General features: G+C 37.1%; 2 protein-coding genes across 6 annotated transcripts in view; one reads left to right on the top strand and one right to left on the bottom strand.

Moving 5' to 3' along the window:
* Positions 1–5,513, top strand: part of gpm6bb (glycoprotein M6Bb) — a 33,181-nt gene extending 27,668 nt beyond the window's left edge. For 2 of the 3 annotated variants that reach the window (XM_030125398.1, XM_030125397.1), the window contains exons 5-7: positions 1,239–1,312; positions 1,400–1,465; positions 3,990–5,513. In XM_030125398.1, the coding sequence (XP_029981258.1) occupies positions 1,239–1,312; positions 1,400–1,465; positions 3,990–4,139 (290 nt within the window). In that variant the 3' untranslated portion in view covers positions 4,140–5,513. Of the gene's footprint in view, positions 1–1,238; positions 1,313–1,399; positions 1,466–1,899; positions 2,359–2,681; positions 3,272–3,989 lie in introns of those variants that run through there. The other variant, XR_003934383.1, reaches the window with a different exon arrangement.
* A 37-nt stretch (positions 5,514–5,550) lies between these two features.
* ofd1 (OFD1 centriole and centriolar satellite protein) lies at positions 5,551–17,304 on the bottom strand. 3 transcript variants are annotated; one of them, XM_030125394.1, is made up of 23 exons: positions 17,159–17,304; positions 16,940–17,062; positions 15,242–15,445; positions 15,068–15,136; positions 14,925–14,952; positions 14,732–14,842; positions 14,506–14,642; positions 14,222–14,395; positions 13,966–14,072; positions 13,752–13,871; positions 13,425–13,498; positions 13,253–13,344; positions 12,701–12,890; positions 11,867–11,997; positions 11,582–11,693; positions 10,497–11,162; positions 9,229–9,355; positions 9,049–9,134; positions 7,537–7,674; positions 7,197–7,357; positions 6,938–7,111; positions 6,763–6,830; positions 5,551–6,563 (listed from the first exon to the last, which is right to left on the bottom strand). In XM_030125394.1, the coding sequence occupies exons 2-23, from the start codon at positions 17,033–17,035 to the stop codon at positions 6,518–6,520; spliced, it is 3,111 nt and encodes a 1,036-aa protein (XP_029981254.1). In that variant the 5' UTR covers positions 17,036–17,062; positions 17,159–17,304; the 3' UTR covers positions 5,551–6,517. The 3 variants fall into 3 exon arrangements, with proteins under 3 accessions (XP_029981254.1, XP_029981256.1, XP_029981255.1); XM_030125396.1 differs by having other exon boundaries at positions 6,491–6,563; positions 14,925–14,964; positions 15,083–15,136; XM_030125395.1 differs by having other exon boundaries at positions 6,491–6,563; positions 17,163–17,304.
* Positions 17,305–17,428: the final 124 nt, after the last annotated feature.

Genomic DNA, 17,428 nt, shown 5'->3' with positions numbered 1-17,428 from the left:
ATTTCATTCATTTATTTGTTTTGAGCGGAAGAAAAAACTAATAATTTTTTTTGTACAAGGAACTAATATCAGAGGAAATACATTACAAATAGCAGTTGCCATGTACACTAGTAATAACAAAATAAATTCAATATGTACTGCTCAAAAAGGAGTGGGAAGAAGAAAACTTATTAAATCCCACCCCCACCTCACATTTATACAACATAAGACATCACTTTTGCTTCCTTAATGATATAGTAACATCTGTAACTGTTTAATCTGCATTCATAATACAGGGCTCCCGCTGGGTCTTAAAAAGTCAAATCTGCATTTAATACCATTAAAAAAGTCTTTATTAGATATTAAATTTGATATGATACAGTCTTAATTTACATTGCCATAAACTTATTTGCTGTATTGAGTTTAAATATCTAAGCTACAAAAACAGTGACGTCTCAGTTCCAACCTGGCAATTTATATTGAAATTAGGAACGAATTATCGCTAACTTTGCAGCCCCCTGTGAGCAATGACTCGAAACGGTGGGAATCAAGGCATTGGAGTAAATAAATAAATTTTCCTAAATTCTAGGAGTCACAAATTTTTTCCAGTATGGCCGTGAAATAGGCATTAAGTTCTGTCTTAAGTAGTCTTAAAAAGGCCTTAAATTTAACTTAGGTTTAGGTTTTAGGTTTAGGTTAGTTTATTTCAGACACAGACATAATACAAAACATATGGAACAAAAAACAAACAAACAAATAAAAAAATAATAATAATAATAAACAATACACATAAAAAATCAAACAATAGAAAAATAATAATAATAATGATAAACAATACACAAAAAATCAAATAATAGAACTTGTAGAAACCCTGTAATGTCAGTGATCTATAGCTCATTAGTACAAATAAAAGACACAACATTTTTTATACGTTTATATCAAAACCTGAAGGAGCCTTGCTGTATGACAAATTGAATGAATGAACGAAATTGCCTTTAAAAACCCCTCATCGGCAATATAAAGTGTATATAAGTTTTATATTTTTGTGTCTATACAATATACTTGGGTAGTCCTCATGATGCCTTAGCTGATTTTACATGGAAATCACATAACATTTCACAGTTATCCACTATGTTTATCAGAGATTATGATAATTAAATCCAATAAAACAAAACAATATGATATCTTTCTGATTAAGCGTTGTATATACAAGGGCTTTGTTAAGTGTGTGTTAAAACCTCTGAATGTCACAATTTCAGGAATTATCCCATGGAACGCCACACCCGGCAAGGCCTGTGGATCTACACTAGGTGACATCTGCAACTCCAATGATGTAAGAACAAGTTTCTTATCGGCTGAAATGTGCATGGCAATGGGATCACTTCTCAGCTCAACAAAAACAACTGTTGTCTCTTTGTAGTTCTACCTGTCTTATCACCTGTACATCGTAGCATGTGCTGGGGCAGGAGCCACTGTGATCGCTCTGGTAAGCTTCCCCCCCGTACCTCCATCCTCTCCATTTAGTCCATCTTTGCACAGTTTTTATCCGCAGATCATGTGTCAAGTGCCCCTCTTGTCATTCCCATAAGGTTTTTGTAGCCAAACTAGGGATCAGCTTTGGTTTCTTTTATGGTTTATTGTCTGATTAGATGCCTTTGGCCTCTTTTATTTTATTATTTATGACAAGAAGTTGCATATGTGTTGACTTAAGGGGTATAATAAGTCGTGTCAATTTATGATTTGAAATTTCTGAGCTTCATTTTACAAAATATTGAATTTAGGAATTATACTTGATGATTGTTAACATCTTTCTTACTACTTTTTACTGCTGGAAACTGACTTTACTAACTTGTCACAGTACTAGTGACGAGGAGGTCACCGGCATGTTCTCTCACCACCTTCTCTGTTCTCTTCCACCAGCTGATCTACATGATGGCTACCACTTATAACTTTGCCGTATTGAAGTTTAAGAGTCGAGAAGACTGCTGCACTAAGTTTTAAACTGTTTTAAGAACGCAGTGCAACATTCGAAGCTGTACTGAGTAGAGGCAGATGCCACTGACAACAATTGAACTAAAATCCAGAAAATAGAAAAATCAATCTCTCTATTAGTTATCACATGAAGTGTAAATAGCTGATTGTATGCTTTCTTTAGCATTTGGTATCCAGGGATATGACTGTCTGGCGGCACCTGATGAAAGTTTTTTTCAGATTGGGGTGGTTTATTTCACAATGTTCGTTCTGCTTTCCTTGGCACTCACTTATAGAAATATCACAGAGAGAAGTTCACAGCTAGAAATCCACACCAGTGTAATTTATAAATGTAATGAGTGACGCTAATTTTGAGCTGCATAAAGACATCGACTGCATGGCATGTTAGTCCGCTGGAAAAAATCAAAATCTTACCAAGTGTATTTTTCTCCTCTCTAGTCAAAATATTTCATCACACTAAAAAATAAGACATAATCACCTAAAGAGTAACTTTTCAGTGAGATATAAAGAACTTATTTTTAGACAACAGATCTTAAAAATCTTATTTCAAGAAATCTTACCAAGGTAATTTTCACTTGTTCCACTGGCAGATTATTTTTGCTTGAATTAAGCAAAAAAATCTTGAATTAAGCGAAACAGTTTGCCAGTGGAATGAGATATTTTGACTAGAAATGAGAAACATACACTTGGTAAGATTTAATTTTTTGCAGTGTGTATTAAACCTATAGTATTTAATGAGGTATGGATGCGTTTTTAACACACACTTTTAAAAGAATCAAGTTAAATCAAAAGTAGAAATGAGACCGCTCAGGTGCCTGCATGAAAATCACATAAAGCCTGTAGAGATTTACAGTTTAAATCTCTGAAATGAACATCTGATGAAAAGTATGGAAGGTGTTCTCAGGCTTTTTGTTTCTGGTGAACAGACTAGCAGCTTTGGTGTAGAAGATTTCTAGCGATACATTTGGAAAGGACGAGCTACAGTGGCAACGTAGCAACGCCCGACGTAGCCTTTAGATTCTGACGCCAACACATGAAACCATAAAGTGTTACACAGCCAACGTTCAGTATTCATTTCTTTTCATCATAGGTTTTAACCTCAACTGAACTAAAAAAAAACAAAACCTTCCATCGCCTGTATTATTCCAATGAGTATTATGGTGACCATTTGTGTATTGTAGAGTTTAAAGTAACTGCACATATCTAGCACAGCACACTCTGAAGGGTTAGGCCAGTACCAGTGGTATACTTCTGCATGAGGCCCTAAGCCTCTGTTTAATTTCATGTATTTTATAAAAAAAAAAAAGATGAGAAATTCTCCTATTTTAGAGTAGAGTAAATGTTTTTTTTTTTTTTTCTATGCGAGCTGATGCTGATATAGCCTCAGCTATGAAGTTGGTGTCTTGTTTCATACATTTTCCTTTATTCTTTCTCAAAGTGCCATTAAAGAGCCATTTGTTTTTATCTTTAACACTGAGCCTGCATGCTTACATTTTCAGATTCTCTGATGTGTTTATAGTTACTTATACTCCATATTTCATATATTTAATTTTCTCTTACGTTTTTGAAGACTGTAGCTTTTACTTTCTATATAAAATAAACAATCTTTGTTTACAAAATATCCTTACTCGGTCTATTTCTTATAAGCTGTACGGTGATGTTTCATGAAGCAGGGTCAGATTTCCTCACGGGTGTCATGCTTTGCACTAACCTTCAGCATTTTTCAGCTGCATAAAGCTTGCATGTACAACTTCCCTCTGTCCTCTACTCATCTCCACACCTTAAAAATGTCATTTCTGTCGTATTTTGTATAGCGATATAGTAACTCCAGTATTAGTTCTAATTGTAACAGTGATGTTACAATAATTATAACCGTATTGTTCTGTCACTCTTGTGTTTTATTTAAAGGCTTAACTTTGTTCGTGTATGTCTGATGTACGTACTGTAGCTCTGACTCCTGTAGCTTGCTTTGCATCTCTGACATGCTCACCGCCATCCACCTCACCCTTCTCTTCCAGATCCACTTCCTCATGATTCTCTCAGCAAACTGGGCCTACCTTAAGGATGCCAGTCAAATGCATGCCTACCAAGACATCAAATTGAAGGAAGAGCGGGAGCTGCAGGACATCACCTCACGCTCAAAGGAATGCCTCAATTCCTACACATAAGGATATTACATGCTGACACTCCACAGTCCACATGCACACACACAAACACATTTACAAAGACACACAGCCGCTGAGGCCAACCACTGTGGCCTGTTTGGACCAAGACAACGCTCAGCTAAAATAACCTGCCAACTGCCCTGACACTGTGCAGTACTAACCAGGCTTCTAACAAACTAATGCATCAGTGTTGCTTTCTGCACTAACATGCCAAGAAGTGTTTTTGGAACAGCTACTTTACATTTCATTTCTGCAGTTTTTTTTTTTTTTTTTCTATTTTGTAGTGTTCAGATGAAAAAAAAAAAAATCATTTTAAATCCAGTTTTCATGTAGTCTGTGATTTTCTCTAGCCCTTTAAATGACCAGTTTTGCTGGTGAAGATTAAGACCTTGCACTATTCTTACACAACTCATAATGATGACAGATTGTTTCACAGTTTTGTTCTTCTTTTTTTTTTGTTTGTTTTTACCTGTGGTGGCCAGTTGTAACAACAGAATGTATAAGTTTTCTATTTCTCCAAATGCAGATGAATTAAGAAAGGCCTTAAATCTAATCTGACTCTGAAAAAATGTGTGTCAAAAGCAAAATCAGCATTGTATTGACACCAGTCTATTATGTGTCACAAATCGGAAATTGATTTGACTGTACAACTGAGGAGAAACCTAATGTGCAATTCTGTTGCAAATGAAGTGGTGATACAGTACATGGTCAGTGTTTTTAGACTCCTTCAAACTGAAGAGCGTAGTATAACTTCAATGCAATCTTAAATTAAAGAAGTGTTAATAATTAGACCTCAAATAATTTTGTTGTATAGCAACAAAAAAAAAAAAAAAAAAAAAAAAATTAAATGTTTTGGCTTGCATTAACACTACCTCAGATGTGACCAAGAGCCTATGAACACTTTTAACCCTTTTACAAATATAGTTGCAAAATAACCTCAAAACAACACTTCAAACAAATGATATGCAGAAGGTAGCTATAGGTTAAACCATGTATGTACAGGGGGCTACTCTACATCAATGCTATAAATATTATTTTTATGGATAATGCCATTAAAGTCAACTGTTTGCTAATTGTGGCCAATAATAACAGCATATTCACTGTATTTAATCATTTTAATAGTTTGAACTGTTTATATTTATGTAGACAAATAAAATAAAGATCAGCTTCACACTGATCTGTAATAAAACCTGTTGTAAAATCTATACCATAGGGTGAAAATGCTCCAAGTTTATTAAATGAGTTGAAGTTTAGAAAATCATTTCCTGTGAATTTTGGTACTATGGAAAAACCTATAGAGCTAAACAGCTTTAGATACGAACAGTGTCAGTCTGTTACTAGTCAGGATTTTAGTGATATTGTCCTGTTTTTTCAAATAAAAAAGAAATCACCCTTTTTTCTTTTGATTTTTTTAAAATTGCATCTGTTTTTGATGTGAAATTGTCACATGCTGACATAATTACTCATGTAATCTTATTTCTTTTAGTTGAGTTACAGAGATAACTTGATGTTTCTTTGCTGCATGAACACAACTGTTTGTACAGTGACAAGTGATGTACAGTCATGTATACTGACATCAGTAGTAGGCAGTGTTTGCCCTTTTGCTTTTTGTTTTCTAACTGCGTAAAAATTAATCCATTTAAGAATGTAGCTGTGTAGTGATAGATGTTTTTAGTTTCTTATATTCAAAAGTATATGAATCCTATATTACTTTGTTGCCTGATAGTATACTGTACCTTTGTTTTCTATGAATGTCAAGGGCTTCCTCAAATTATGAATGCTTAACTCCTCATACAAACTTTACAATAACAAGTACTTGTAACACCACACATATAATACTTGTATGGCTATCTTAATTTAGCCAAAGTATGGATACCATTGCCACTTATTTTACAGTGTTTCATAAACAGTGTATGACATACTGTGGCGCAGAACTTGATATGTGCTCTACATGAGAAACTGCCACAGGTTTACAGTGATCGAGCAAAAAAAGATGTACATAAAGCTGTTGTACATCACATTTCATCCTTTTATGCTGTGTGTCCTGTCGAATGAACCAAAAATTAAAGAGCAAAGGCTATCTATCAATCACCAGGAAGACAACAATCCAGCATCCTGTCTGACTGGAAACCCATTTATGATGTTACACAGACCGGCCTGTTGACCTTTTTTTATGAAAATAAAATGTAATAAAAAAAAACGCTTGTGGATTTTTTTTTCTTTCTTCACATTTTATTTATTTATGCTAAAAATGTGCCTACAAAATCATGTCATAATTTTAAAAACAGTCTAAGCAAATGATCCACACTTGTTAGAACAGTGCAAAATTAGAGTCTTGTAAAAATTCACTGGTTGGTTGAGGCTCCTGAGGGACAATCACTCTACCAGAATTCATCATCTTCATCCTTCTGTGAAAATGCTGCAATGCTGCAGAAATAAGGACATGTTAATTAGTGAGAGGCTTAAGTAGCAGGAAAAAAATAGATGTCTCAATCATCTTTAAAATTCTAGAAGAATAACGTATGAAATCTTTTTATAATTACTAAACGCTCTTAAACAATAACATCTTTTCAATCTGACGCATTGTAAAGAAAATCTAAATCAAATGTCACTGGTTTCACATTACCTGTCATCCTTCTCTTCAAACAAACTCTTTGGCTCTGGGCTTGTATGTTCTGCCTCTTCTCCAGGACTCTGTAATAAAAATAGAAAATGAGAAAACTCCACATCTACACAGTCAGAAAGAAGAATGAAAATAAAAACAGGCAGCTGTTTGTTCCAGTGAATGTGGTGCTACTCACTCGTGCATGCTGCTTTTCTCTGGCCTCCAGGACCATCTTCATGTATTTCTCCAATGGATTTTCTACTTTAGACTCCTTTCCATCATTCTCTACTTCTGGCTCCTTCTCACCTCCACCTTTTTCAGCTCCCACATCCTCCTCTTCCAGACTCGTTTGTTCCACCTGTTGCGAAAGCTGGACAGACAGATTCAATCACTGTCAACACACTGCACACACACACACACATCGGTTGATATAAATCGTGCAACAAAATAACTACCATCTCTTCCTCCAGTCTTTTGAGTTCTTGTTGCTCCCTCTCTCGTGCTTCTTCTTGTTCTCGCTGCCTTCGTTCTTGCCTTTCTCTTCTCTCCCTTTCCCACTTTTGCTCCTCATCTTCAGCTTCTTCCTCTTTGGCAGACTCACCTGATGGTTGTGAGACTAAACAAAAATGATATATATGTAAATGACATGATTCAGATGAGCCGTCAGTATGAACTCTAGAATAGATGCAATACCAGAAATGACATTGAACGTTGATAAGAATGGCTTGGGGAAGTAGCCATTCTTGTCACATGAGCTCAACCATGATTTTCAGTAATGGGGGACAAACGACTCACCCTCCTGGCCCTTCATGTCTGCTGGGGCTTCAGGGAGGTCCTGCGGAGTCTGTAGGCGGGGGACAGCAGGGCCGTCAGGGGCCTCCTCAGAGAGAGGGACGGCAGTGTCCAGGAGAAGCTCTGGAATGTGGCTGTGCTCTGGAGGGAGACATGCACAAAGAGATCTTTTATGCTCCACCATAATGCAACAGGGCCAGAGGACCAGCACAGAATACATAATCAGCTGCCCTTCATCTTCACCATTGTGCGGGTCCACTGAAAGGACACTCTGGAGACCAGTCACACTCATTAACAAACAGCCAGTCCAAAATCTAAACCCTGCCTCGTTGATATTCTCCATTTCTTACAGTGTTTTTTTTTTTTTTTAATGATGTGGAAAATAATATGGTGATACATAACTGCATCACAATTTGTGACAACAAGAGGACATATAGGGTACATATAAACTGATTAAATTACATACGACACTTCATGCAATTCTGCACCCTGATGTCAAGTGCTGTGGGCGTAAAAACAGAAAATACATTGTGTGGTGAAAGGTTGTTCATCACAGGATACAGTCAAAGCTTCAAGGCTTGAGGCACAACAGGAAAAATCCCCGGTCCTGGAAGGTGGATTTGTCATTTCTCATAAACAAAGTAAAAAAAAACAAAACAATGAAAATGTAACATGTGAGTGGATTAGAAGTTGCCTGTAGACAGTGGCAGCACCAGAAAATTATTATTGGGGAGGAAATGATTGTTTATAAGAGGTGCTTGTAAATTCTGACACAACAAACACCAACAAATCATAATAGATACAGACTTACTGTTCCCAGGCTAATACACTACATATTGTGAAATGCACATAACTAAATGTTTATCATATAACAACACCAGCATATCTAACTACTTCTATTTAATGACTGAACAAATGCTAAACAAGCACAAACAATAAAAATCATAGCCACTGCAGAGAACATCTGTGGATTTACAAAAGAGTGTAACTGTGAGAACTGTAGCACAGTGTGTAGTTGTGTATACAGTACACTCTGACCACTGTCTCTCACTAACTCACTAAATCTCTTTTCTCTCTCCCTCTGTTCTCCTCTCCTACACTCTCCACTCCTGTCTTCCTCTTTTCTTCTCCTCTAAACTCCTTTCCACTCCACTCCACTCCCCTCCTCCAGGCTCCACTGAAACTGCTGAAACTACCGCACACAGGCTAAATACTACAGGTACAATTGATATAATATTAAGCAACCAATAAGTAGCATAATTCAAACCTGTCAAAAAAAGAATTGTGTACTCACTAGTCACGAGAGAACAATCTGCCTTTTGTTGTGCACGTTATAAACAATACAAAATCTACACGCCGTAGATCATAAATAGGAAGTACGATGAATTCTGAGGGAACTTTAGCCTATTCAGTGACGTGACTGGTGGAAATATCAGCCATAATTACCTTCAGCAGTTTTATATCTACAGTATCAACATATAATAATGGGATCATGAACAAAAAGAAGGAAAAAACCTGGCAAATTCTCTGTGAGATCATCTAGGCTTATCTTCTCCGGCTGTGGAGAAGACTCTGAGCTGGAGAAGGCAGGCTTTGGTGCACTAAAGGAAAGAAGAAGGAATATGCATTGGTTGTACTATAGTAAAATGTATTGAAAAGTTGTAGTGTCCTTGCTAAGACAATGCCAGATGGTACCTGGATGGGTCTCGCGCTGTGCTCCTTAGCTGAGGACTGCGAGGTGGACTGAGTTCAGATAAAAAGTCACCTGAGGTCACCACCTCATGGCAGGAGGCACTGGGGAGCCCTAGGTCAGGAGCCAGGGCTGTCAAGGAAGAGACAGAATTTTTAGGTTGGATATGATGTGACAGACTGTTTAACTGACCTGATTAAATCCCATTTTGAGGTAAATTAGCATCAACCAGTAAACAAAAAATAAATAGATGCATTTGCAGGTTTTCATTCTCTGAGAAACAAAGAGGTGCTGATATATTCTGATTAAAGCTGTTATCGAGTGCACTAAAAATGTATTTTACATTCTTAACTTTCTATATTTAGTTTTTTTCATGCACTTGTGCATTGCAGATAGAACACAGCATAAACCCATTTAAACATGATTCCACTCCGATGTTACATAACACAGTTAATATAATCATAGTGTTCAGCAATTTTAGGTCTTGTTTGTTGTTATTAAATAGGTATAAAAACAAACATATACATACAAGTCATTCATCGGCCTGCACATCAGCTGAAGATTCAAAAATTGTATATACAGGGTGGGGAAGCAAAATTTACAATATTTTGAGGCAGGGATTAAAAGACAGTGTATGACCAATTAGTTTATTGAAAGTCATGACAATTTATTTGCCACAAGAAAATTGACATAATAGAAAATGTTTTTATTCTATGTGTTCTCCTTCTTTCTCAATAACTGCCTTCACACGCTTCCTGAAACTTGCGCAAGTGTTCCTCAAATATTCGGGTGACAACTTCTCCCATTCTTCTTTAATAGTATCTTCCAGACTTTCTCGTAATAGTTTTGCTCATAGTCATTCTCTTCTTTACATTATGAACAGTCTTTATGGACACTCCAACTATTTTTGAAATCTCCTTTGGTGTGACGAGTGCATTCAGCAAATTACATACTCTTTGACATTTGCTTTCCTGATTACTCATATGGGCAAAAGTTTCTGAAAAGGTATGGATAATAGTGTTAGGTATGATTATGACATCAATATATGTTTGGTTTCAAAACAATTGACGTAGTGCCTGCTGAGAAAAAACAACTAAATGTTCATTGTAAATTTTGCTTCCCCACCCTGTATATATATATCTATATCTATATATCTATATATCTATATATCTATATCTATATATATGTGTGTGTGTGTATATATATATATATATATATATATATATATAAAAAGATAATGTGTTGAGGGTGGTGTGAATGTGTCACAATGTACCTCCTGTACTGTTTGTTTGAAGCTTTTTCCTGGAGGGTGAATGCTGAGAGGAAGACATACGCCTGGATGGAGCGGGGGCCTCATCCTCCAAATGTCCATCTCTTGCAAACAGAGGCTCAGTCAGTGAATGGAGACCATGGTCAGTTGAAAACTGGGAGGACTTGGGCTGAGCTGGGTACTCTAAAAAGGCCACCTTCGGCTGGTTGGGAATTTCAGGGTGTAAGGCTTTTCTGGATGGGGTTCTGGTAGTTTGTGAAGGGTGAAATCTGTGCTGTTTTCTCAGGGGGGGGTCAGGGTGATGTGAAGGATGTGCCAGCTGCGGAGAGAGAGGTCTTGGGAGAAGCATGTGTGAAATGGTGGAGATCACTGCCCTCTGTTGGTAGGTCCTGTAAGCTTCCTCCAACGTCTCCGCTTCCCTCTGCAGCTCCTGAATCCGAGCCTTGGCTTCAGCCACCAGCTCCATATCCGAATCTGGAGAATCACTCCAATGGAACTTATGTCCTTGTGAGGGGGAACCTGGTTCACAAACACCATAACCCACCCTGGAGTTGAGTACCGCTCTGTCCACATAGATGTCTGGGGGAACCAGCTTGTCAGCACTGAGCTCCAGTACGGAACGATCAACAAGAGAGGGTTTGGGGTTACGCAGCACTTCATTTTCAAGAGCTGCCAACATGAGATGGACCACACAAAAGGGGGAAAGGAAGCGAAAAGCAAACCACAGGAGAGTTGAGCACTAATACAGAAGAACAACCACCATAAAAGATCACAGACCAGAAAAAAATGTTTAAACATGCAACTAGGTTACATCTAGGGATCTAGGTGTTACTATTGAAACACAACTGTCTTTCTTGTGTCTGATAAAATTCTGTCATAATTAAATAAAGGAAGCATTTCTTAAATCTATTAAAAAAATATATAAAGTTGTTACAATTGTTCTACTCAAGAAAGACAGCTAGTCTCTAAAAAACAACAAATTATGTATAGTTATCTCTAACATACATAATTAGAGAATTACAGAAAACACAAAGGTTTCAAAGGGACTTCACTAATGAGAAAAGACTCAAAGGTAAGACATGGAATACCTTGCTGAGTTTGGCGAAGTTGCATCTTGATGTCATCAACATGATTGCTCATCCACTGGGACTTCTCCTCATATTCAATAACCTGGGCTTGAAGCTGAGCACAACGCTCCACCTGCACAGCACAGCACACAGGACATTATACAGAAAATCACTCTGCACAGACACACAGATCCGGGGGCAAACCTGAATTGCACAAGCAATTCTCAAAGGTGAGACACAACTGCAGAGAAAAAAAGCTTACAGCATGGTTTCCCACACTCAGCAAGAGGATGTGATGTGACTGACCTCACTCTGGAGCTGAGCCTGCAGCACCTGTTTCTGGTTGTCAAATTCTTCCACATCGAGCCTGCGAGCATTCTGCAGCCTCTGAAGCTCCAGCTGCAAAGCCAGTTGCTCTTTAGATGGTCTGCCCAAATCTGCAAAAGGTCATCATAGTCAAAGCAAAAGCGAAAAGATAGACCTTTCTGTCAGTACTGTTGTATTTCCTATTTCAGCAGAGGAGCGATCTGATAAAACAGCACTGGCTGACATTTTGATTTAGGATGTTTTTTTAATGCTCTGGTTTATGGCAGGAATCTGGCTTGTATCAAAATACAGGACCTAGGGGTTTGTACTATTGTGCTGGCCTTTGTTAGTGATAAATGAAAGATGCACAGTGGTCCCTTGCCACATCCTTGAACAGGAAGAATACTGCATCCCTCAGAGAGATGGAAAATGTTGGTTCGCTGCCATGGGTAAAGAGAGGCCTCTGTCTATGCTCCTCTTCACTCCACTTTTCACCCCCTGGTTTCTCCTCAGAGAGTTGTGTGCAAAACGCACGACAAAAGGCCCAGCATTGGCAGGCAAGACACACTGAAAAAGACTCAGCTGAGCCAGAAACAGTGGGACAGACTAGCATGAATGATTCACGCTACACTGCATCTCCCAATAGATTACATTGTGCACAAGCCCAAGTGCTGCAAATGCAGCAAAGAACCGGCTTTTAATTAGTTTGAAGGAAAAAAAAAATACTAATATAGCACACAATAATATTACAAACAAATCCTATTTTTATGATTTTCAGGGAGGTAAACAACAGCCCACAATGACTCCTGGGAGGGAGAACCAGTCGCTCCTCACCTGCACGGAGAAGTCGGTTCTCCTCATGGGCCTCCTCCAGCTGTTTCTTTAGCAGCCGTAGCTGCCCCTGCAGCTCTGTTTTCTCCCTTTTCAAACTGGAATAGTCACTCATGTTCTCAAGTCTCTCCCTGAAAACCTCCTTCTGTTCACTCAGCAGAGACACCTGTTGATGAGCTGTGTCCAACTCCACCTGGTGAAAAACATAAGAAACATGAAGGAAGCTGACACGGGAACAGAAAACCTAATTTTATCAAGACAGTAATTACCCTTTTCTTATGTCGGCACTTCTCTACAATATAACTGTACATTATACGGCCTGTAAATATGTTGAATTAGGAAGTGAAGGACAGTAAAAATGTTTTTTGGGGATGGACATTAGATATAAGTTTCACATGTTGTTTATCTTGATTAAATAAGACAAATATGTTCTTGGAGCTTCTTGAATGAATGAATACAGCAAAACAATCAATTGTTACACTAAAGAAAAACACATTTATTAGTGAATTAAATCAAGATGTCTTGTTTTATTTAGTTGTATTATTTAGTACCAACCTGCAGTCTTCTCAGCTCTGAACACGCTCTACTGTGCTCTTCTACTTTGGCATCCAGTACAGCCGCCTCCTTTTGAATGCGAGCAGTTTCCACTGAGGGGAAAAAAGTTTGATGTTAACTCAAAGACACAACAGCGAGCTAGTGACTGACACAGGATTATTTAAGTTCTCACCTTTGTTTCTAGTCTCATTTTCTGTCAGTTTTTCTGTTCTCTTGACAAATTCCTCTTTCAACTCAAACTGATATCTAACATGAAATAAAACATTAAGACAGACCAGTCGTTAAAAACATGCTTCTTTCAGTATTGAAAGGTCTAACCTGTGATAGTAACACACATAAAAAACAATCATAGTAAACATTATAGCAGAAACTCACTATTTAAAACTTTTCATAGTTGCATTAAAACAAGGCTTTACAACAGTGACATCCTCTGGTCAAATGATGAGAGTATCCTTAAAAGCAGAGAGTGAGTGAGACATTTGGTTAAAAGTGAACATACCGGGAGAGTTCGTTCTTCAACCTCTGGTCATATGTATCCTCCAGAGTCTTCACTGCCAGTTCTCTCCTCCTCAGCAGCTCTCCTGTCGTCTTGACTTTCTCCTCATGAATTTGACAAGTCCTGTGGTCACACTTTTAGTAAGTGCCATTCCTTTATAACCAACAACATAGCATCATAGCAGCACTTCATTATAAATGCTGTAAAGTGCTCTTACTTTTCGAAAGCCTCTGTTCTCAACCTCAGCTCACTCTCTCGGTTCCGCAGTGTTTCAATTTCTTTCAATACCGCCTGTCTCTGCATGTAGATGTTTTTTTCTTCAATCTAATGCAAGAGAAATACTTAAGTGAAACACATTAAAGCCAGCTGAAATTCCTCTAAAAAGCCTGGTTTAAAGCCTCTCACAATTACTCCTACTGGTCTGCCTTACTAAAGTTGTTTTATGAGCAGAGTATAATAACATATTTATTTACCTCTTGCTGTTTTTGTAACCGAGCAATGGCGTTTTTCTCACGCTCCATCAATGCCTTTGACTTCATTTCATAAGTCTCCTCCAATTCTTGTTTAAGTTTATTAAATTCTTTGTGGAATTTTGTTTTTTCTTCCATCTTCACCTTTGCAATTTCAACATCTTTAAAATGCTGAATCTGTCAAGAAAAAATATAAATACAATGATAAGCAGAATCACATACCATGACAATGAAGCATTAAAGCATTTAAATAATATTTAGTACCAAGTGGGACTTTGCAGAAATACCTTTGTCTTCATTTCTGCTTCCATCTGTCCTTCTATTTCTTTTCTGTATGAATCAATTTTGGATTGGAACGAAAACCCTTTCTCCCCACTGTACTTGGAGCTCTCATATTCCTTATCAATCATTTTCATCTTCTCAACTGTGAACAGAAGAGGAGCAAAAAACAATAAACCTATGCATTACAAGTGGAATACACAAAATTCATTTTCGAACATCAATTCATCATACCAAGCGACTCTCCAGAACTAGGCATGTGGGTTGTCTGAGTGTCTGCATCATGGCAAAAGACTTGAGTGTAACCACTGTGTGTTAGTTGTGTCAAAAGACTAAACAAGAACCCTGTAAGATAAAGAGAAAATATATCAAACACAGTACTTGCATAAGAAACAGTTTGCGAAAAAGTAGAAAATGGTAGACATACCTTTATCATCATTTTCTCTGTTTGAAGACTGTTTAGAAAAAGAAAGAAAAAAAAGAGACTGTGGTGTTACTTCAGAATTTATTTGTAATTACCTCTTATTTAAAGAAGAATCATTCATATAGAGAAATCACAGGATAATTTACCAGGAGTTTGAATAGTGGTGAGTCTGGGCGGATTTTTAGGAGCTGAAGAAGGTCATCTTTTGTGAAAATCTGCCAAAATTAATACCAGCTGATCAGAGTCAGGTATCTATATTTGCAGTGAGTGTTCATTTAATTTTTATGCTAAAATTCAACAAATGTGATGCTCATGCTCACCTTGTCTTTGCAAAGGCCACTTTCAGGGTGAAATACAGACAGGCTGTACTCATACCCTGAGCTGCGAAGATAATCTGCAACTATGCTGTTACAGGCTGAGAGCAAAAGGGACTCAGATTTCATAGGAACTGGCCTGGGAAATGATCCTCCTCCTGTCAAAGGTGGGTGCTTTAACTCCTGGATGAGCTGATTACGTAGCTGTGTCTGAATCAAACCAAAACAGATCCAATGATGAGGACACAAGAGTAAAAATAAAAGGAGCAGTGGTATTGTAATAAATATTGTAGGATGTATTTGAATCGGCTGAAGCTCAGAAAGGATGGATCGATTCCTGACCCCTGTCCACAAGATGAAATGAACTTAATGAAATGAACCCCAAGATGCTCCCAGTGACTATTCCACTACTGTGTGTGACTTGGTGAATCTGACACATTATAAAGCCTTTTGAGTACATGTGCCATCAGCAAAATGAATGTAAAGCAAGTCAAATAAGGCACTGCTTCTGTCAGATTTTACAGAAGATTGTTTTAGATTTAAAGTACTGCTGCATTCCTGTATATGTGGCATTTTTCCTCTGAAGATGTTTAAGATGAAGCTCATTTGGATGACAGTTTGCCTTCTGGGTAATCTAAAAGGACTATTACAGACTTTATTTAGGTAAACAAGAATAATTTGTTCACAAACATGTCTCTGAACCTCTGAGATGAAGTGGAGTGATAATAGCACAATGTACATAGACACAAAAATTTGTTGATACACGAATATTAGCAACTCAGACTTTTACAGTACTTCACAAGGTTATATTTCACCACCTCAGGCTACAGTGAACCTGGACTGAATATTTAACCCTTTCATGCATGAATTATGAGAACCTTAATCTAGATTTTCTTTTCCCTTAGTGTTTTTATTCCTCTTTAGGCATGACAGAAAACAATGTCATTGAACATTTTTTTATTAACCTATTTTTTATGGAGTTATAAAAAAGTCCACTCAACTGGACACCACGCGTTTTATTATGATTATTATTATTATTATTATTGTTATTATTATTATTATTATTAGTAGTAGTAGTAGTAGTAGTAGTAGTAGTAGTGTTATTATTTTATTTAGCCTTTATTTAACCAGGTAAGTTAGTTGAGAACTGATTCTCATTTACAATAACCGACCTGGCCAAGAGACAGCACACAAACAGAATGAGTAGCGGCACAGGCTGCATGTACGTAAGATATAACAGATTAAAAATGACATTTTTGAAGCAAACTATGAAAAAAAACAAAAACATTTTGATTGCTGCTAATCTGATGTTTTCTCACATTTTAACATACTATAATACTAGTTATTACTCACTCAGATAATATGCAAAAAAAAAACCAAAAAACAAACAAACAAACAAAAAACACTTTTTGATTTAGCAAAAAAAAACAAAACAAAAAAAAAAAAACAAAAAAAAAAAAAAAAACGTTAACATTACAGTCTAATAACAGTTAGCAATTGGTTTACACTCAAATATGTTACTGCAGATCAGGTTGTTACAGTTATAGTAATGGTATGAATTACACTGTATGGGATGATGTATAAGCGTCCACTGTGTTGGCTGATATGAAACTAAAACAACAAAACCATGAATATACAAAAGAACAGCTGCAGAATTTGTCCACTGTTGTGACCACTATGCATTCGCGTATTAACATGACTTACTTTAAGCGTATCGAGTACTCCCTTGCTTTTAAAAGTCTGATAAAGCCTCTTTCTCAGTTCATCTGGAGACAGCGCATCTTCCTTGGCCGATGACATACTGTCGCTTGTATGTAGTTACAGGTCCTGACAAGAGAAACAGGGCAACATCAGAACACTACATCCATAAATGAGCTAGACGTGAACGATCACATCCGTTATCAGTTTTTAAACCGTGCTTACCTAACGTTAAACGGGTGTCACGAAGTCTGATTCGTAACTAAATGTATAATAATCCCAAAAAGAGACTTTCATTAGTTGTTGTTGGGAAACCATCAAGCGTCTTTGCGTTCCTTTCAAGGAGGAGGTGTGCCTACATTTAAATCGTCAACGGATATTTGTGCTCAAGCTCGACGCATAGTTATGACGTAATATACATATATATATTTTTTAGAAAATCTAGATTTTTTTTCGAAAAATATCCATGATGGTGAAATGTATACTATAATTTAA

Source organism: Sphaeramia orbicularis, chromosome 21, assembly GCF_902148855.1.
Source record: "Sphaeramia orbicularis chromosome 21, fSphaOr1.1, whole genome shotgun sequence".
NCBI lineage: Eukaryota > Metazoa > Chordata > Actinopteri > Kurtiformes > Apogonidae > Sphaeramia > Sphaeramia orbicularis.
The sequence above is the reverse complement of the archived record's forward strand: the minus strand, read 5'-3'. Positions and strand labels throughout refer to the sequence as shown.

Excerpts from the sequence above, each read along its gene's own strand:
- ofd1 (XM_030125394.1), bottom strand. The coding sequence starts at position 17,035 with ATGTCATCGGCCAAGGAAGATGCGCTGTCTCCAGATGAACTGAGAAAG. Across the intron at positions 14,843-14,924 it reads CAGAGAAAATGATGATAAAG|GGTTCTTGTTTAGTCTTTTG; the intron begins GTATGTCTACCA and ends TTTATCTTACAG. Across the intron at positions 7,112-7,196 it reads AAAGACTGGAGGAAGAGATG|CTTTCGCAACAGGTGGAACA; the intron begins GTAGTTATTTTG and ends CTGTCTGTCCAG.